Here is a 20,693-nt window from a genome sequence, read left to right as displayed (position 1 = left end):
ATATTTTGTATTTGATCTCAAAATTTCAACCTTTTATCTCATGTTCATTACTTTTTATCTCATATTCACAACTTCTACCTCATATTTATGACTTTTTATCTAAAAATGTCAACATTTTATCTCATATTCATGACTTTTTATCCATAATTTTGACTTTTTAGCTCATATTCATTATCTCAATTAACTTTCTATCATATTCATGACTCTAATGTCATGATTTCAATTTCAATCTAATAATTCAAATTTTTTTATCTCATATTTATGACTTCTTATCTCATAATTTTGCCTTTTCATCTCATCAATATGACTTTGAACTCATAATGTCTAGTTTTTAAATCATATTCATGACTTTCTATTTCATAATTTTTACTTTTTAGCTCATATTTGACTTTGTGTCTATAATTTATACTGAAAATTTGAATCTGTTAATTTCAGTTTTTTATAATTTCTTTTCTTTTATAATCTCATAATAGTATTTGTTATTTTTCCCTTCTTTAACTGGCGGAAATGGCCTTCCATAAGAAATAGCTTTAACGTTAATATAACATACAAACCCTAAGAGTCGTTAATAAATGAACACCTGGCAACAAGAAAGTACGTTTAAATTTCAAAAAGATTTCCAGGATTGATTACCACAGTCTCCGTGCCAAACCATCGGCTTATTATTACAAAATAATAAATCTGTTGTGTTTTCGTGACAGCTGAGCGTGGACGCCGTGTTGTCGCGCATTAATGACGTAAGCGCGACGTTTTCCATCATGGCGGCGGAAGGCTGTGAAGAGATGAGCGGCAACGGGGAGCTCGAAGAGTCTTCAGGTAGTTTCATTAACGTTAATGAATTTATAATACCCAGTTTCGTCTTTTCGCAGATATCGTTGAACTTTTCATTCATCTGCAGGGATTTTAAATAAAGCCTCCGATTGCACCTGTTTTAAGGACAGGCATGACAAGCTAGGCTAGGCTAACGTGATTTCAATACACCACGAAACAGCACAGGGTTCTGCTCACTAACTTTAATCCACTTACTGTCCTGTTTTTGAATACGTGCCTCGCGGCTACTTATCGCGTTTCGTCACAATTTAATTGTATAATGTTAATAACAATTCAGATGTAGTGAAGTCAGCCCCGTTTGTACTGTGTGTACTGAGCTTTGTATGAATGAAACACACCTCTGCAGGTGTAAACAGGTGGTGTTTTAAGAATAAAAGCCGAGAAATAGCGACTTTGTTCTTGTTTTGTTGGATGTTTTAGTCATGTGTGGATCACAGGCTGCTGGTAATAGTTGGTGTACTTACATCTTCAGCTGCACTGCTGGTATGACTGCTCAAAGTAATCTGTACATCAGTCAAACCACAACCTATATGGATTTGACTGGAAGCCTAAAATCAGAGCACTGCTCACAGTCTGTGATTGATTTACTGCTAGATTGTTTTTACATCTGAGTCTGCACATGCAAACGTTTGGGGTTTTCCCACATGGTTGTTTTTGTTGTTGTTGTTGTTAGGACATCATGGCCCTTATTCACAAAACTGTACAGGAAGAAGTGAATCTGTAAAGTTAATGAATTACATCACATTACATTCATGCGGCCAATAACAGTTTCCTGTAGAGGTTCATAGCATTTTTAGAAGGAAAAAAACAGCTAGATGTCACCATCCCCCCAGACAAACAAACAAACACAGTATGTTCACCGCCGCTGTAGTTTTGCTTGTCTTTATCATTTACAAACCAAGAGAGCGAAAAAGAAAACGGCAGCACTCAAGTCTCTGTCTTTCCTTTGCCACCACGAGGGCTGCAACGAACGATTGTTTTCATTATTGATTAATCTGCCCATTAGTTTCGTGATTAAAGGTTCAATCAAATGTCAAACAAAAAAAGAGAAAATCCTCAGCACAGTGAGTTCAAAGTGACATCTTTAAGTTGCTTATTTTGTCCAACAGACAGTCCAAAACCCAAATACTACTCATTTTATTAAATACTCATTTAATATCATAAATGACAAAGAAAAGCAGGATTTTTTTACATTTAAGAAAAAAATATGACATTTTTGCTTCAAGAAGGACTAATTAATCAATTACCAAAATAATTAGAAACTGACAAAAGATGAAGATTTGTTAAAAAAACGTTGACTGTGACATTTTTCTTGCTTTTGTAATGTTCCTTGAAGCTTCACGGAAAATGTCTAAAGTTATTGTGAAAAGTGTTGGTGAACAACAGAAGCCTACCTGTACAGTTCACTTCTTTTATGAGACTGACAAATTTACCTTTGATATTCCCCGTCTTTAGCTATGGAGGCCTCTGAGGTTCCTGCATCGCCTCCGACTGAGGTGGTGAAGATGTCAGAAGAAAACGGCAGTGCTGCTGAGGTCCATGAGGCCCCTGAAGCCCCTGAACCCCCCGTAGGCACCCACCCTGAGTCCTTCTCCATGCCCCCGGCTGCAGAAGACGAGGAGGGAGAGCTGCCTGCCGACTTTGAGCGTCTTTGGAAGGCCGCCCACGACAATCCACAAGACTTCACCAGCTGGACTGACCTGCTGCAGTACTGCGAGCAAGAGGTGTGTTTGTGTGTGTGTGTGTGTGTGTTGCATTTGTGCATTGACTTTTGTCGCCCCCATGAGGCCACAAACCATGCAGGTCTGGAAGCTGTAGGGTATAATATTTCTCCTCTCTTCTCAGAGTCATGTCACAGCTTCCCGCAGAGCGCTCGAGGCCTTCCTCGTCCGCTACCCGCTCTGCTACGGCTACTGGAAGAAATTTGCCGATCTGGAGCGCCGCGCCGGGTACAACGACAAAGCAGAGGAGGTACAACGGGAGAGAAAGTAGCCACAATTAGAAGTGCATTAAAGAAGTGTTTTCCACAGGTTTTTATGAGCTTATGATCACGTTTGTGGTGTGTTGTGTCAGGTGTGCATCCAGGGTCTGCAGGTGATCCCTCTGAGTGTAGATCTGTGGATCCACTACATCAATTTGCTGCTGGGAACGCTGGACATGAACCTGCCTGAGTCGCCCGTGCGGATTCGCAGGTAGATTAACACTCACACACATACACTATTAAAAACTCTGCCAGGTCACCTCTTGCATGGCAGCACAGATAAAAGAAGAGAACATACAACGAAAAAGTGAAAGTTGTTTTCCAACCCGCAGAGTGTTTGAGGATGCGGTTCAGGCAGCAGGTCTGGACTTCCACTCGGACCGGCTTTGGGATCTTTATATCGAGTGGGAGAAAGAGCAGGGGAACATGAAGAACGCAACGGCTGTACTGGACAGAGTCCTCAAAGTCCCCACCCAGCTTTACAACACACACTACGACAAGTAAGATCAGACCAATCAAAATCTTATTGAGGAAAGACTCATCTTTACCTTTCTCAATGTCTCGCTCTTTTCTTCTTCCATTAATCTCTTTTTGTGTCCTGCTCCATCTTCTCCCGCCCGCCCTCTCCGTCAGGTTCAAGGAACACCTCAACAGCCAAGAGCCCAAAGAGATTCTCCCCCCGGAGGAGTACGAGGAGCTGAGGGCGTCGTGCCGTCAGAGTCAGAAGGCGGAGCGTGCCGAACAAGCCCAGGAGGAGGAGGAGGAGAGGCCGCCGGGGGAGGAAGAGCCCGCCACACCCGAGGGCACAGACACAGTGAGTAACACCAGACTGCCTCACATTCAACCCTGACAGGATTTCAGAGTAATGACAAGTTTTAAATTTAGATACAAATGAGATGTAAATTAAAGATATTCTTTTCATGATCTTGTGTCCAGGAGGAACTGATGCAGAAGATCAGGGAACAGGTGCTTCTTCGCAGGGACAAAGTTTACCAGGACAACGAGGGAGAAGTCCGCAAGAGATGGCACTTTGAAGACGCTGTGAGTTTCTCTTCCTACTCAAGTCTGTTAGTTTATTATTTCTCTCTAAACTATTTGTGCTTTCCCTCACTCTCTCATTCAGGCACATTCTCAGTATGCCTTTGTGCACAAGGCTGAAGACAGTCTTCATGATTCTTGTGCCAAAACAGAACAATCTTTAAAGCAATATTGTGTTTTAATTGTGCAAATGGAGAAATTCATAAACAGTTTCAAGTCTGCTGATAATCTTCTACAAGGCATTTCAAGTATTTTCTTGTAAATATTCTGTTGTCTCTGATTATTGATCTTTCATCACTTTCTACCTCAGAAACTGAATCTTTTTTTTTTTCTGTGATCTGTAGATTAAACGTCCGTACTTCCACGTTAAGCCACTCGACCGTCTCCAGCTGCGGGCCTGGCACTCCTACCTGGATTGGGAGATTGCTCAGCTGAGCAACGACTCCAAAGACTCCGACCAAGGTGACTATGTGAAGATACTGCCCGCTGTCAACGTTATGATAGTGATTCTAGACATCCGTGTTACTGTCTAAAGCGTCCACAGCTCTGACACCATTTTCTCTGATTAGATCCAAACCAGGCAGCGACAGAGGGGTCGGAGGTCACAGCACAGCCTCAAGAAGCACCAGAGGATGCTGTGGTTGCCCGTGACGACCACAGGGTTCGAATCCTCTTCGAGCGCTGCCTGATCGCCTGCGCTCTGTATGAAGAGTTCTGGACCAGGGTGAGGAGAACAGGGTGTTCGTGTGTGACTGATATTTAGAGAAAGAATACACAAGAGCATATTTCAGTGTGTGTTAATGTCCCGTGTGTATGTGTCGATCAGTACACTCAGTACCTGGAGTTGCAGAGTGTGGACGAGGCTCGGGCGATTTACAAACGAGCCTGTGAGGTCCACCTGACGTACAAACCCAACATCCACATGCACTGGGCCACCTTCGAGGAGAGGCACGGTACGACACAACACGCTGTACACTGATAATAAACTGAATATCTTTGGATTGTGGACAAAACAAAATATTTGTGGATCTTCTTTGTGGGCTTCTCTCCATATTTTGCATCCACCCCACTCATTAAAACTCCTTCATCCTCTCCATCAGGTGACCTAACCGAAGCCCGGCGAGTGCTGGAGGCTCTGGAGAAAACCCTACCAGGGTTGGCAGTGGTCCGTCTTCGCAGGGCGGCTTTAGAGAGAAGAGCGGGCCAGCTGGACCAATCAGAGGCCTTGCTGCGGGAGGCGGTGGCCGAATCCAAAGAGAAGCCCACGCTACACGCCTTCTACTCCATCAAGCTGGCTCGTCTGCTGCTGAAACTGGGCAGGAACCCTAGCAGAGCCCGCAGGGTGTTACAGGAGGCGTTGGAGATCAGTCCGGTGAGAAAAGTTACTAACAGCCGCAAATATTTCAGCTAATATGAAAATCACAGGCTTTTGATCAAAGCCCTCTCATCTTCTGGTCCAAAAAACTTTTAATTTAAAAGTTAAAGAATGTCGGTGTAGTTCAGCTGCAAAATCCTGCTCATTTTCTATGAGACAATTTGTGTACCAGTCGCTGGAATTTCTTTATTTTTCAGGAAGGAGTCACAGATATAAATCCACCACAACAATTATGAAATAAAAGTCTTAAATGAGAGTTTATTTTTTTTCAAAATCCACGAAAAATCAGTGAGGAATAGAGACTGTAGTGTAGTAACAGCAGGGCGGGCGTGTTTTATTTTACGGTCACTCTCAACCATAACACGAATGTGATCCACCTAGAGGAGACTTTGCTCCACAAGATGGTCGATAGTTTATTAACATAAATAAATTAAAAAATATGATATGTTGAACACTATGACTCGGATCCCATTTACTTTGTGTGGTACTAGCAAATTAAAATTGCCAAGATTCTGTACTGAAGACACATAATAAATCTAGTTTGGCTATGTGTCCTCCCTCAGGATAACGATAAACTGCACATGAACCTGTTGGAGCTGGAGGTGTCGGGGGACCCCTGGGCCTCAGCTGAGGCGGTGCAGGAGTGTGTGACGCGAGCCCTGGCAGCTCCCCTCACCCCAGACACCAAGATCCTCTTCTCACAGAGAGGCCTGCAGTTCGCCGAGGACTACAGCAACTCTATCCAGAGGTCAGAGGTCAACAACAGTCTTACTGGCAGATATCTTGAATCCAATGGGTCACGTAAACCATTCATCAACCTTTTGTTCCTCACTGTGTGTCTGTCCTCGACAGTGTGCTGTCTGTGTACGACGAGCACCAGAAGCTGCTGCAGGAGCTCGGTGGAACAAAGAGAGGAGCAGAGAACGGGTGAGAGGAAGAACCAGCTTAAAGTTAATCAAGTTTAAAAAAAAAAGTTTTAAAAAAATGATTAGTATGACTGGTTTCAAGTTATTAAACTGAGCCACATGTCAAGTAACTTTTTCAGCACTATTAGAATAAATGAAAGCTTTTAAATGTTATTCTCTGTCAGCAACATTTTGAAAACTGACATAATTGCAGCTCCTACATCAAAAGATTTTTTTAATAACCCACTCATGAGTTCAACGTATGGAGAAAAAAAACGTGTTGTAACATCGGTAATGAATGGGAACATCATGCATGCTTCTGTTTTGTAAAAATGTGATTTATAGGGATGAGGACCCGGAGAAGCTGAGCAAAAGTGACGACGGCTCTGCTGTTGCCGTGTCTGCAACGGCCCCACCTACCATGCCGCACGTCCCCATCACCACACCCCCTCCACCTGTGATGGGCGCAGACGTGAGCGCACAGGCCGGCTACGGAGGATACAGCAACTGGTACCAGGTAGGATTTGAGATTTTGACACAGGCGGCGGCATTTTAAAAACTGATGATGGCTGTTTGATGAAAAATGAACCAACGCGGCGAAAGAATGAGGAGGAAGCTAAGTGTGCTTTAATGAGGTGCAGGAAAACCAGAGTCCATTAAGTCATTCCTTTTTTATTGCTCTTCTTCTTACATTTATTTGATCTAATGTGATGTGGTCTTTTTTCATTGTTTTTATCCTTTTATTTGTATTTATTTATATGGACATTTTGTGTTCTATCTTTTGTCTTGTTATATTTTTATCTTAACCTTTTTCCTTTTCCTTCAATGGGGCACTGTGTAGTTTTGGAGAAGAAATTCAAATTCAGAATTAAAATAGTTACAATATTAATATTAAGAGGTAATAATACAAACTCAAATATTTTTTCCATAACTGAACAAACGAGCTATTCTCAGGGGAAAATGAGGTCCACAGATCACTGTTTGAAGCTATAAAGGTGGCAGGGTCCGCCAAATATAAGCAAAGTAATAAAACAGTATGAAATTGTGTTGTCCTTTAAGGTCAGTTTGTTTATTCAGTGATGAAAACAAAGAGAGTTTGTTTATTTAGTTTGTTTAGGCATAAATCAGTCAATGAAGATCTTTCTCTTCTGATTAAAATGTCTTCCTCAAAACTACATAGTGCACCTTTAATCTGGTCTGCTGTTATAATTATTACAAAATATATATTATGAAAACTAAAACAGGGTCCATATGTATCTAAAATGGTTTCACTGAAAGTAAACGGACTCTATAGTTGGGTTAGGTTGGGTACATCCTCTGTGAAGCTTCTTATCACCTGTTTTGTTCTGGTTCTTTTCCAGCAACCGCAGTACGGCAGCTACGGCTACCAGAACACCTGGAACTACAACCAGGGCTACTATCCTCCCAGCTAAAGTGGGCGACAGTGACTGTGACACAAAATGGCCACAGGAAGCAGTTTGACCCCCTAGTGACTTCTCAACCAGACGACAAACTGAACCAGCCGGTCGTGCTAAAACAACATCCCAGCATCCTCTCCTCTCCGTCCTCCTCTGAGTCACCTCACTGTCCTGGAGTCACAAGAGGTCGGCGGGGTTTTAGCATGTCGTGTCATTCAGTGTTGATTCTGAGGAACAGGTGGAATCATGAGGGAAGGAAACACCCATTCTCAGCACATCAGTGTCTCCATTTTAATCAGAAATATTTTTGTATTTGTTTGCTCCTGTTTTAAAGTCATCCAGTTTTATCAAAACTCTGCAAGCTGATGTACGATTGACATTTTGTACCATTCCAGAGTAGGCTAATTGTTGTTTTTCTAATGTATATAAAGGTGTTTTATAGTGTGTCACAACAGGACCGTTTTGTGTCGCGTGTCTTTTTACTCACACTTCCATTATGAGAGTGAAAAAATCAACTCATTAAAACACAGAACTCTGGTCTGTACGCAAGGAAAAGCTCCCGTATGTGTCCTCCTCTTATCTACAGCTTTGTTTCTAAAAAAAGTTGGTGAAAAGTCTGGACAGATTATCACACTAACGATCAAAACAAAGGAAGGAACAGCCTCTGCCGGTTCTCTTTTAGATGAAATCTCTTAAAATCATTCAGGGCGTTACCATCCAAAAGCAAAAGACGCAATGGACATGTTTCAGGCTCTGGTGAAGAAAGTTATAGTGAATTCTAATGGACTTTTAGGATAAAGATAATGAGCTCAATTCATCCTGTTTTTGTCCATTAGTCTAATAATCTGAGGACTAGAGCCTCTGAAAGCCACTGGCTGAATAAACCAACAGGCCATTTTCACAGCAGATATTTTCACATGTCATGGCAGGAGAAGCTCAGGTGTTTTTTGATCATCACTAAATCGTTTTCGTTATTTTTCTTTAAGGAAAAAGGTCCAAATTGTCCTATTCAGGGTTCTGAAATGTGAATATCTAATAGTTTCTTTCCTCCTCTGTGACAGTAAACTGATTATGCTGTGGACGATACCATTTTCTTTATACACCAAAAACAAACCAATTAATCAAGAACATAACTGATGGTAAAGTAAGATATATATAGCTATATATCATAGAATAGTTGTGACTCTACTCACATTAACTGAGGCAGACACCATTAATTTATTATTTACACGTTTTTCCTGCTGCGACATGTCAAAATCTCACTTCTTATTTTTGTCTGCTATGCAGCTCCAATTCATTAGTTATTTTCGCAGTGTGTAAGATTTAGACGAACTTGTGAGGATCTATTGGCAAAAATAGAATATATTCATAACGAGAATGCCACTTAGTAGATTTTATCTTCGGATCCGCATCAAATTATACTCACTCATAGATACCAGCCACCTAAATACGCTGGATTGGTTCAATAAAATCCCCGAAACTGACCACATCACACAACTCTGGGAAAATTATGATGAAAATTCTGCTGAAGAGGTTGAGTCAGTTTTGATTAATCACCCTTTTGAAATCAATCCTCTTGAGTTTGATCAGTCCTGATAATAAGAGCAATGGCCAGTGAACCCAGGACCTTCCTACAGTTCCTTCCTACACAACCTTATTATATGTGTTCAGTTCACTGTAGTTGTATGTAGTGATTGTACCTCTTAAAAGTTGAGGCTGCCAATATTCTAGTTCTCTTATTGTCAACACATCACATGAAAAGACGACAACAATGTGTCACTATGTCAGAAATGTTCAGCTTCCCTATTGTGGCAACAAAATGTGTCACAAATGTAGTTTCTTTTTAAAAAAAGTAGTTCATCTTTGTAGTTTTGGACAACACAAACAGAATCAGTTCATTGTTGCTTTTCATTTCATGGGATTTTTTGACAAAGTTTTAAAAAAGAAATCCCCTGCCTTGCTATGAGGAAAGTTACATAGGCCGCGTTTCCACCGCAGGAACTTCCGCCAGACACGAGGAACCTTTGGAGGAACTCGGTGCATTTCTACCGCTAGGTCTAAATTAAGTCCTGGGGACATTATTTACCTCTCAAAAAGTCCCTGCTCAAAAAGTATATGAGCTTTGAGGGTTTGGGCTTGATGGCTGAGCAGTTCTGATTTGTCGAGTGCTTGCAGCATTTTAATTTCAGCCACCATTTTTTAAAAACAAATCTGCAGCCACAAACCAGTTTTTGTTCGCTGTGCTTCGACACGTCAACATGGAGTTTCAGAAAAAAAGCGCAAGACATGAAACAAAGATGAAGTTCAGGCCCTGTTGTTTAATAAAAAAGCAAAAAGCGGCAAAAATTACACTTAAAAACAGCATCACTTTTTTCTAAGTCAGCGGACTAATTTGCCCAATCTTCATGGGTCCTTTGACCACGCTGAAGGGACATTTTAGTTCCTTGAAATGTAGTTTCATGGACTAAAAGTTCCAGGTACTTTAGGCGGAAATGCGGCTTTATGTATGATATGTAGAAAATTCAGTCCACCATTATCATTCTCTGAGTCAGCTTTATTTTAAGTAGATTCTTGGTGATTATGCAGACATAACTGTCAATATATTTAACTTATAAAAAAAACTGGCAAAGTAGAATGTCACAAAATCAGGAAGATTGTGGGGATTAAATTTAAGGCCCTTCAAGAACCGATCGAGTGGGTCTAGTGTTGTACTTTGCTTTGTAACGATCATCTTAAAATTCAACGATTTTGTACTTTATCGTTCTTATAAATGAGTTGCTGAAAACCATGAAGCAGTATCCATCAGAAGCCAGCTATCTTCACTTTGTAAAAGTCCATCTCACTGCACACAAACCAAGCCATAACAAATCAATCAGCCCAGAATGGAGTAAGGCGTCATTCAGTGAGTTAACCCAAAATGTATTACACTATTACTCTCCAAAAACATCTTAAAATTAGTTAAAACACAATCTGAACGAAGCTTCGAGCTGCGTCTTGTCTGCTTCAGTTCAGTTAGCTGGCTTATTGAGTGATACTGAACGGTGGCGGCTCTGTTCCTGGATCGATATCTTTCATGTGTTGATGCAGTGGAGGTGGTGAGGTAGGCTCACAGAGCGGATCCTCCTGATCTCACTTTTTGGTAACAACCAGCACAGCTGAAGGCACCAAACCTGCAAAAGAGAGGGAGGGGAAAGTCATGAAAGGCGATCAGATAGAGCCGCTGACTGGACAGTTATAAGTGCATATGGACGGTAAAACACTGAGAATATCTTAAAGGATATGTTCACAGAATCCAAAAAACATTTCTGGAGCTTCAGAGCAAAACAGTGTTGCAGCATTCTCCTAAATAACTGAAGCAGATGGGGAATTTTAAAAACTAAGAAACAACATGAAATAGCTCCATAAAGCTTGTCCAGTGTAATCCAAGTCTATCGCAAACTGAAAAGACATTATTTACACTCAACGTGCGGTCGAGCTTGTGCACCCACTTAAGATGGTGTGCACACTAACCTTTAGCTTCACAGCTGCAGTGAAGAGTTCAGCCTAAATAAGGGTGTAAATAACATCTTGACAAACAAATTTGGGATCTTGGGACTGGGATTGTGCCGGATGCGCTGTATGGAGCCATATTATGTTTTTGTTTTGGTTGTTTTTTTATATTTTAAAAACAAGTTCCTGTCTACTTCAGTTGTTTAGGAGAATGCTGCAACACGGTTTTCTGTGGATATCCAGAAATGTTTTGTGGACGACAATGCTTCACTATTCACATTATTCTCTTCGAACCCCGACTACAGTAGCGTGCTCCATATTCTAACGTAGTTCCCAGTCCAGCGCTCACCCAGTTCCTTAAGGGGCTTCTCCATGTCCAGTTCGGTGTATACGTGGCGGGGGTACAGCGACAGCAGCGTGAAGTCCTGACCCTCGGGCACGTTGCTGTTCATCTGCACGTAGACGCGCACTGCCGCCAGCGGCTCCTGGGCCTTAAAGACTGTGGCGATGGTCGAGCCATCCAGCAGACGGACCTTTACGGTAAAGAGGAGGGAAGAGCAAGTGAAGGAGGAGGAGAGAGGAAACAATGAAGGAGAGCATAATGTTTTTTGTCATCTCATGCAAAAAAATGTCTAAATAACTGGTGATGGGACATTCCTTGTGCTATTTTGATACACAGGCTTGTGACAGAAAACAAAGGATGTAAAATATCCCCAGTGTGTTTTCTGTGCTTTATCATGTAGATGTACGAGTGCAACTGAAGCCTGTACCTGTATCCTGGACTCATCATACTCCTTCTTAGTGGGTGGAGGGCCGTGGCTGGTGGGCGACGAGGGGCTGGGCTGGGCAGGTTGGGACGCTGCGGCTGTGCTCGGTGTTCCACCGCCTCCGAACTAAACAGGGGAAAAAAACATCTAAGTTGTGACTGTTTCCAACAGAAGTGGCGGTAGTAAATTCAATAACAAAAAAAACAGAAGTAAACCGTTAAAAAGGAAGATTACCTTCTGTGCTCTCTCCTCTCGGTCTCGTGCTATCTTTTCTTTAACCCTCTGCCTGATGGGAACAAAGACAAACAACACAGTGAGAGCCATAAAGAATGAACATTAGCTCCATGATTTAGTAAACTTTGACAGTCTAATTTGATTTGTCGTTCATGTCTGGTCTTATTATGAGTTTGTTATCTTGTACTGTGCCACATAAATTCCTGCTGCTTGGTTCTTGATGCACATCTATACATGTTGTTATGGTACCGGTGGCTTGGAGCGGCCAATAAGGAAGAGAGGCTTTCTCACTTCTTATATACCAAATAAAAACATCATATATTGAATAATAATATTATATCATATATTATATGATAAAACATTATTAGTATACTGATGTTTTTCATTTGTTCCTCAGTTTTATTACGTTTAAAGATCAAGGAAATCCAGTGTTACAAAGATACGTTCTTATAAAGGTTTGATATGATTCAAAAGTAAATCAGTAATCATGTTAAATAATCATGATCTCAATATTGACTAAAATAACCTGTTCATGATTTTCCCCATAATCGAGCAGCCCGATCATCTGCTGCATCATAATCTGAATAAATGTGCGATAATGAATATCCTACCTCGCCATTTTGTCCTCCATCTTCTCCTTCCTGCGCTGCTCAGCGAGTTTCTTCATATCGTCATCCTGCAGCTTTTGGCGAATCTGCTGCAGCTCTTGGCCCTGTTTCCTTCGCTGCTTCTCCCTCTCCAGCTCTTCCTCCCGCTCTCGCTCTCTCCTCTCCGCCTGCTTCACTCGCATCAGCTCCTCTAGCCTGAAAAACAGCCAACACAGGCATCAGCTTACAGACAAGGAGGACAATTCTTGTTTTACTTAAACATTGGAGGTGTTCAATCTTTCTAACAGGATGAGAAATTGATGAACAGAAGTAGGTTATGTCATATTTTTAAAGTATGTTTGTCTACAAGCAACAAACTAATGGTCACATCCAACGCTGGAGGGATCTGTGTGTGTGCTCTTACCTTCTAACTTGCTCAAGTTTCTCCTCCTCCGTCAGTGGCCTCCTTGCACCTGTCTCACTATCAATGCAGGTGTTTTCTGCATCTGCTATCCCTGAAGGCAAAATAAACATACATGAGAAAGTGAAACAGAAAGAAACACAATAAGAGATCAAGACATATGTTTTTAGTGGTATTGAAATATTTTACGGTCAAGCACAAATCAAAGAAGTCGCATTCTGTCAAAACATCAACACACAGAGTGAAAGAGAAACTTACTGGTTTCATATCATGTTCAGTGTAAATCAGCAGTGACTTCCACTTAATTAAACTGAGCTGATTTGGATTTTAAACATTGTTTATAAATAGAAAATACATGTTACTGAGCAAGAGTGGACCATATAGAGAAACACCTTTGTGACGGTATATGCAATTTATCCAGACGTTGGAAATTTTGTGGAAAAAAATCCATTTAGAAACTGTTTTTGGATGAAATTACAAGATGGTAATGTCTGTTTTTGTCAAATGATGTATATTATACACCTGAAAAATCAAGAAACTTCATACAAGAAACAATGTATTGCCCAAATCAAAAACTGCTGGTAAGTCTGAAAGTTCTAAGTAAGGCTAAAGTGATTCTGACCCAACCAGTTTATCTATCGTTAAGGTTATCAATCTGTTTAGTTTCAGCAGATTATACGCTTCACACTGTGCGCATGTCAAAAAGGTCTATTCTGATTTAATGCTTGTTTAACAGATCAATTTATTTAGCATCCATGTAAACAGCTGGAATCAATTTTAATTGGATTGAAGATATATTGTCCGTGTAACCGCAGCTAATGTCTTATTACACTTGGAGATAACAAAGTGATGACACTAACGGTATATAAAACATTCTGACAAGAAGCAAATGTATACTTTCTTATGATATACAATATAAAAATCTTACACATCCCTCCGTGACATAAATGGATAAGTTCATCCAAAAATGAAAATTCAGTCATTTTCTACTCATCCCCATACTGATGAAAAGTCAGCTGAAGTTTCATACTCAACAAAACATTTCTGAACAACCATAAAAACACAGTGTTGCATCATTCTCCTAAACAACTGAAGTAGATGGAGACTTGTTTTAAATCATAAAAAAACACAAATAAACGAAAAAGCACTGGCAAAAACGGCTCCATTCAGCTCGTCTGGTGTAATCCAAGTCTGAATTAATTGAAAAGATGTTATTTAAACCTTCGATGTGCAGTCGAGCTTGCTTACACACTTCAGACAGGGTGCGCGCAAACTGTAAGTTTAGAAGCTACACTGAAGATTTGGGTTTTAAAAAAGGGTGTAAGAAACATTTTTCCAAATCCCTTTGGGATCTCTGGCAGTGGTAGGGACTTGAATTATGCCGGATGAGCTGTATGAAGCCATTTTATGTTGTTTTTAATGTTTTAAAACAAGTCCCCATCTGCCACAATGCTGCAACGCTGTTTTGCTGTGAAGCGCCAGAAATATTTTGTGGACTACAAAACTTCACCCAACTTTCCATATGAGTAGATAATGGCAGTCTTTTTTACTTTTTGATGGACTTGTCCTTTAACGGCATGCTTCTACCATGCTATCACAACCCTTCCTGCCTCCTAAAAAGCACAACATGCCCAGACCTTCAGCGGTGTCTGCTAGTGTCGGCTGGTCTGTGGTGGACTGGCTGTCTGCATTTCCTCCCAGGACGTTCGCTACAGGCGGCACATAGGGCTCATCGATGTCTGGGTCGTCCTCATGTTCCACTAACCTGTGGAAAGCACATCACACTTTGTTGATCACAAGAAGACAGAGGGCCATGTCCATCCAGGCACTGATTTCAGTCTTACCAGTCCATTGCTTGTTCTATTCCCTGGTTTCCTGTCTTGGCCACCGCCTTTTCCCTGAAAACATGAGACACAGGTCACACAGTTTCAGTCTTATGTTTTAAGTCTCAAATCTGGGAACTCCATGTGGTATTTTCTGGATTTCACTCACGCTCTGTTTCTGTCAAAGCCCATCTCCAGCAGGCTCTCTAGTGTTGTTTGCTCTGCCATTTTGACCTGAAACAGATTGTGTAATTACCAGCATTACATTACATTACATCACATTACATTACATCTCTCAACTTTCATTTCGACATATCGTTACACTACAGTTAGTTCAAGGTAAGTCAAGATAAAGGACCCAACGTTAGCAAACCTGAGTCAAACTGCTATATAAAGTCTGCACAAGAGCTCATTACTTAGCTCAGTCATGTGTGAAGGAGCTAAACACACATTAGCACTGTCGAAAATAACTCTACGCGAACAAACATTCAACTTTGTCTCGTCTAGCAGCCTGACAAAAGCCGTGTTTACCCATGCTCTCTAGCAGTAGCTATGTAATATCAAAGCTATCGTTATGCTGAGTGCTAAAATTAGCATAAATGTGGCTAACGTTCAAATTAGCTTCGAAACTAGCTGTGAAGCTTCGCTGGCTAGCACGATTAAAAACGATCAGAAACTCTCCTGCGCTCTCTGTCACTTCAGATATTAATGTTTGTTTGTATGTCACACGTAAAGGCACACAGAGGTGTCATTTTATTTCTAATAGAAGTAATATCATTTAATATATTCATGAAGACAACGTTAGCTAGCTACTCACACATCAGTCAACACCGCTTCAACAGTACGGGAGCCAGCACGGGTCAAACAGAGCCGCATGAGGAAAAAGCGATTTTTTTTCTCCTTTTTTTCTCATGCTTTCTGGGAATTTTTAAAAAAAAGCTTCCTCTTCTTTGAACATTTCCACCAGTTAAAGCAGGTAATAAAATGAAAACTAGGCTTGATGGAAAAAATATTCCCATGGTAAATCATAATTATGAAATAAATCTCATAATCATGTTAATTAGTTATGATCAAAAGTCAAATTTATGAGATAAAGGTCAACATTTTAAACTTTTTATTTAACTTTTTAATATGACTATCTAATAATTATGACCTTATCTCATCATTTTAACTTTGTATCTCATCATCTTAACTTTTTGTCTCATAATTTTTACTTTCTTGTTATTATTTCGCCTTTACATCTCATCATTTTGACTTCTAACCATTTCAAAATAGCCTATTATAATATAATATACTCTGTACATAACGTATTGAATATCACAGCCTTTCACATTTAAGCCTTCATAGGCTGACATTTCTTCAAGTAACATTTGAATTAGTTCCCATAACATCTTAAAGGTGTACATGGTTCACCTTACACTCAGACCTATAACACAGCAACAGCAATATCAATACATTGTCAAATTTTGACAGCAGTATCTGTAAATGTATGTGTTTAATATATCTGAGACTTACCATATATTATAATCATGACACTTAACATTATTCAGATATTCTCTGTGAAAACTCAAAATGTGTGTTTGACTGTAATAGTTATAAATATTCTATAAAATTCGATTATTATTGACGCAAGAATGTAAAAAAGCAGCTTTTTAATTCTGTAGCTAGTTGAGTCTGAGTCAATCTTAATGACTTTATGCACTGTTTAGTAGCGAGACCATAAAAATGTTCAATAAAATAAGGTATGTGATATACAACATTAACTTATGAAATGTAGAGGAGCTGTATTGTAAAGCACCACAATGGAAATAACCCGGTAAAGTCAAATTAGAGTTAAATTTAGGCTCTTTAAGTGCAGAACTGAAGTAAATGTCGATTATTTGACTCCACTGCCTTTCAGAAATATAGTTTAGTCTGCTAATGTTTATTGTTTTTATAGACCAGTACAGCTACCTCAGGACTTTATTGTCCCTTACTTTAGGACAAGGACAAAGGTACGTAATGAGCAAAGGTCAAAAGAGTAGATGTCATAAAAGTTTTGATAGTTATATCAGACTTTAGGGACCTTTGCTCTGAATAATGTGGAAATCAAACAAGTACAGGTTCTAAAGAGACAGAAAGAGAAGTGATTATGCTTCCTGTGTGCATCAGCTGCGATTACTTCTCTTTCCATTTAGTTATTTAATCGATCAATTATAATTGCGTCTGCCCCATGAAAAGTATATCTCTATGTAGTTCTTGTGAACCAGACAGCCGAGGCAGGAAGCCATTACACTGAATGAAGAGGCCTAAATGTGTGAAGAGGCTTAAGTGCTCTGAGGCCGGATGGTGTTTCTATTGGCTGCTCTGCATCTTGTGATGATTGTGTGAGGATGGGAGACATCCTCGTGTGTCTGTGGGTGTTCAAACACAATGCAATTTGCTGACTTTTATGGGCAGGTTGGGTCTGTTACATATTTACAGTACGTGTAATGATTAATTTCTTTCTCCCCCCTACGCAGTCTTAAGCAGCCCTCATTCACGGAGTCCACCATTCCCCCGTGACAGACTTCAGTCTCAGCCTGCTCTCTTCTGTCTGACTTCTCTTTTAAAAGCTCGCCCACTAACTGTTTCTCTCTCCTGTTTACCATGTATTTGTTTGGCTTGCTTTTCCTCACACTCTCATTTGGTCTTTCTTTTTCCACTTTTCTGACTTTTCTCACAGAATTAATGACTCAAACGAGCCTCAGTTGCAGTATTTTCTTGGTGAGTATGAATTTTTAATTTTGATGAACTGAAAAACAATCAAATAAATTGTTTGATTTCATCATTTCGAGCAAATTTACGTTTCATTTACAGACGGCATTTGTACCAAGATGATCGTGTAATCTGTTTTGTGTTTTGTATTGATTACATATTAACTGTGCACCCACTCTGCTAGCAACTTCAGGAACTAGTAACTGGAAGTGCATTCATTTCTTCAAATAGTAAAAAGTCACTCAGATCTTCCTTTGAGCAATGAACTAAACAGCTGTAAAGAGAGACCGAAAGTGGCTATTGGGAAAGGTCATTAATTGAGTCAAGACCGAATTAAGCTCCTGATTAAATTAGGGCTTTCTAGGCAACAAACATGCTTCCATTCTGTAAATTAAGTTGTTGGATGATTGTGTTGACCGAAAAATCAATTTGCACAGCTGTTAATGTGGCTAAAATCAAATTTCACACTTCATTCGTGGTTCTTCTTCCTCAACAACCTTAAACCTGTTATATCCGTCTGTAAACAATGATAACTGTTTTCAAAAGGAGATTTTAAGACTGAAATATAGTCTGTTCAGGGCAGAAAAGGTAGATTTTGTCTCTAAAGTTAACCCAACTTCTGTCAGAATTGTAAGAGTGAAGATGTCTACATTTAATTTATCATATTTCTTTCTCAAACTTCATTTCCTGACGCAGGACTGACCAGATTCTCCGTCCAGACTTTATATTGAGGTGCTTTCGTCATAAACACATTCATTATAACGTGAGTTCTGAGGTCGGTACTGATAACATTTTCACTGTGGAGTAATCAGCTAAAAAATATACCTAGGTGGGCAAAGTCGAAGGAGACAGTCGGGGTGAAGGTCTCTTTAGTACACCCTTAAATTGCTTTATGGCGCTGTTTGTTACAGAAGGAGAGGGTTAAGGGTCAAAGCTCAGTCGGGAGATTCTGGTAAACTAAGGAGAGGACCGAGGGAAATGATGCACGCTCAGTTTACAACTCGTGCTCAAAGCCATATCAATGCCTGTATGTAAAAGATTAATTTAAACGGACTAAAGGTTAAGATTTATTTGCAGGAATGATACCCTCGCCTGACTCCTCGCACACTTTGATTAAGTGAATGACGCTGATTTTATTGGTCATAAGGTTAACTTGTTACTTAGAAGCAGTAAAAAATAAAAAAGGGAGTCATGAGGACATGGTAAATGATATCTCTCTTTATTGGATGGGTGGTATTATCACATGAGGACTCAGATAACAAAGAATAAGCGGTAAAATAATGTAATGTAGTCGGTGAGGTTTGACCAAAAGAGGGCAGTATTATCACATATGTGGGAAACTTTTATCACACTGGTGCCATGTTGTTTAAATATGTAGCATTATGAAAGTCTTATCTTTGCACTAATGTTAAGATTTTGTGAGAATAGTCGTATAAATCTGGCCACTGCTGGGAAAATTCACACTTATATCGCACTCATCAAAGGCATGAGAAGCATTTTTAAAATGCATTTCAATTGTCAAATGAGCATAATCAGGGAAAATGGTTTTTACAATCACACCTAATAAATATTGTCAAACACTTACAGGTCACTGATGTCTATTTGTATCACTGAATAGTTCAAGTCAGCAGAAAACTGTTGAAATGAATCCCACCACCTCCACGTTCTCATGGTCTCCACGTCAGCTGTGCTGTTTCTGTGGGTCTCACCAGCTGTAACAGCATCTCCATATGGAAAAACTCTGGCTTCCAGTGGAGCTGCTGTTATCTGTGGAGGGACACCTCTTGTCATCGAAAAGCTGCTAAGGACAGTTCACACATCTGACGTTCAAAAGATACTGGGTTGTGTACAGTAAATAACTTCTATTTGTTGTTGTTTTTTTCATTCTGTGCTCTTTCTATGCTTATTTCTACGCAGGCTGTTCTTTCAAATAAAAGCTGATCCCTTAATAGCTGTTTTTCTGTGTTTTTATTGAGCTGTTTGTGCAGAGAAGCACAAAGATGAAACTGAGGGACACCTTAGTTTATCATTATATCGTTTGAGTGCGAGAAAGATATGTATGCATGTTTCATCCACAGGAGCTATCACAATAACAAATGAATGACTACTTTTATTTAAATGTCATGACCTATAGGCCTTTTAGATTTAGAAGCAAGTTAAAACTAAAAAAAGAAAATAAAACCTGTGGAACTGTATTTATAAATTGTATATCAAAACATATAGTATCAGAAATGAATTTAACAAATTCAACATTAAAATGCTTGCATACAACGCCCAGATGGATAAATGACCTTTTCTGTTTCAATGTTAAGAGTATGAATGAATGAATGAATGAATGTATGAATAAAAACACTTCTAACATTACATACAGAGGCAACAGAAAGCAAAAGGAAAGGTGTCATGATGACCATATCAGTGTGCACTTAGATACAGCCAATTGAAATGAAAACCGAAACCACATTTGAACACTGAAGGGCCATTTCTGGTAATGGTAAAAAGTTACTGGAAGTTGCACTGACTTGAATGGATGCTTTGAGTTTCCATAGTTTCAATAGACAAAGTATATCACATAGAAACTTAAATAAAACTTTCTACCCGAGTATGGAAAAAAGTTTTTGTGAAAGGATGTTTGGCCTTAGACAGAAAATCAATACATGATTATTTATGTTCATATGTTTTTATAATAAAAGGTCAATTCATGTGTGTATTTTCTTTTTAATACCCATGAAATAGAACTGTTTATATTCTGAGGGTCAAAAACTGAAACATTGTGGCTGGAAAATACACAATATTACTGTGTTAAAGAGGGGTAGACTGATTATCGGTCTGGCAGATTATCGGGGCCACGAGTAATAGCCAATCAATCAGCACTAAATAATCTGAATTTGTTTATTAAAGTTATCAAATAAATGAAGTTGAGTGAAAGTATTCAGTATGGGTAGACAGATTGTCGGCCCTGGCCCATTATTGGGGCAGATATTCAGCATTTTCCGATTATCTGTAATTCTTCTGTCAGATAGCTGATAAAATTAACTAATTTAAAAATGTGCTATTGTCGCGCTGATGCAACATCCTCTCACAAGATGTC

At 39.7% G+C, this 20,693-nt stretch overlaps 2 protein-coding genes across 2 annotated transcripts; one reads left to right on the top strand and one right to left on the bottom strand.

Moving 5' to 3' along the window:
* Nucleotides 1–732: 732 nt before the first annotated feature.
* LOC311256972 (pre-mRNA-processing factor 39) lies at nt 733–8,005 on the top strand. The gene is made up of 15 exons (XM_084352387.1): nt 733–816; nt 2,287–2,555; nt 2,677–2,802; nt 2,905–3,023; nt 3,145–3,312; nt 3,446–3,626; nt 3,749–3,853; nt 4,195–4,312; nt 4,420–4,574; nt 4,677–4,803; nt 4,951–5,222; nt 5,789–5,973; nt 6,078–6,152; nt 6,476–6,647; nt 7,492–8,005. The coding sequence occupies exons 1-15, from the start codon at nt 759–761 to the stop codon at nt 7,561–7,563; spliced, it is 2,202 nt and encodes a 733-aa protein (XP_084208513.1). The 5' UTR covers nt 733–758; the 3' UTR covers nt 7,564–8,005.
* A 1,841-nt stretch (nt 8,006–9,846) lies between these two features.
* ubxn1 (UBX domain protein 1) lies at nt 9,847–15,731 on the bottom strand. Its single transcript, XM_084352798.1, has 10 exons — nt 15,687–15,731; nt 15,039–15,103; nt 14,891–14,944; nt 14,684–14,811; nt 13,050–13,140; nt 12,650–12,841; nt 12,039–12,090; nt 11,808–11,930; nt 11,387–11,570; nt 9,847–10,718 (listed from the first exon to the last, which is right to left on the bottom strand). Exons 2-10 carry the CDS (start codon nt 15,095–15,097, stop codon nt 10,678–10,680), a joined length of 924 nt encoding a protein of 307 aa, XP_084208924.1. The 5' UTR covers nt 15,098–15,103; nt 15,687–15,731; the 3' UTR covers nt 9,847–10,677.
* Between the last annotated feature and the right edge of the window lie 4,962 nt (nt 15,732–20,693).

Source organism: Pagrus pagrus (genome assembly GCF_965226575.1).
Source record: "Pagrus pagrus genome assembly, chromosome: 5".
Taxonomy (NCBI): Eukaryota; Metazoa; Chordata; class Actinopteri; order Spariformes; family Sparidae; genus Pagrus; species Pagrus pagrus.
This window is presented reverse-complemented; position numbering and strand designations above follow the sequence as displayed.

Bases quoted from the DNA above. Each gene is read 5' to 3' on its own strand.
- LOC311256972 (XM_084352387.1), top strand. From the start codon at position 759: ATGGCGGCGGAAGGCTGTGAAGAGATGAGCGGCAACGGGGAGCTCGAA. The intron at 2,803-2,904 runs GTACAACGGGAG...GTGTTGTGTCAG, and splicing joins ACAACGACAAAGCAGAGGAG to GTGTGCATCCAGGGTCTGCA. The intron at 6,648-7,491 runs GTAGGATTTGAG...GTTCTTTTCCAG, and splicing joins GATACAGCAACTGGTACCAG to CAACCGCAGTACGGCAGCTA.
- ubxn1 (XM_084352798.1), bottom strand. From the start codon at position 15,097: ATGGCAGAGCAAACAACACTAGAGAGCCTGCTGGAGATGGGCTTTGAC. The intron at 14,812-14,890 runs GTAAGACTGAAA...TGCTTTCCACAG, and splicing joins ATAGAACAAGCAATGGACTG to GTTAGTGGAACATGAGGACG. The intron at 11,571-11,807 runs GTACAGGCTTCA...TTTACCGTAAAG, and splicing joins ATGATGAGTCCAGGATACAG to GTCCGTCTGCTGGATGGCTC.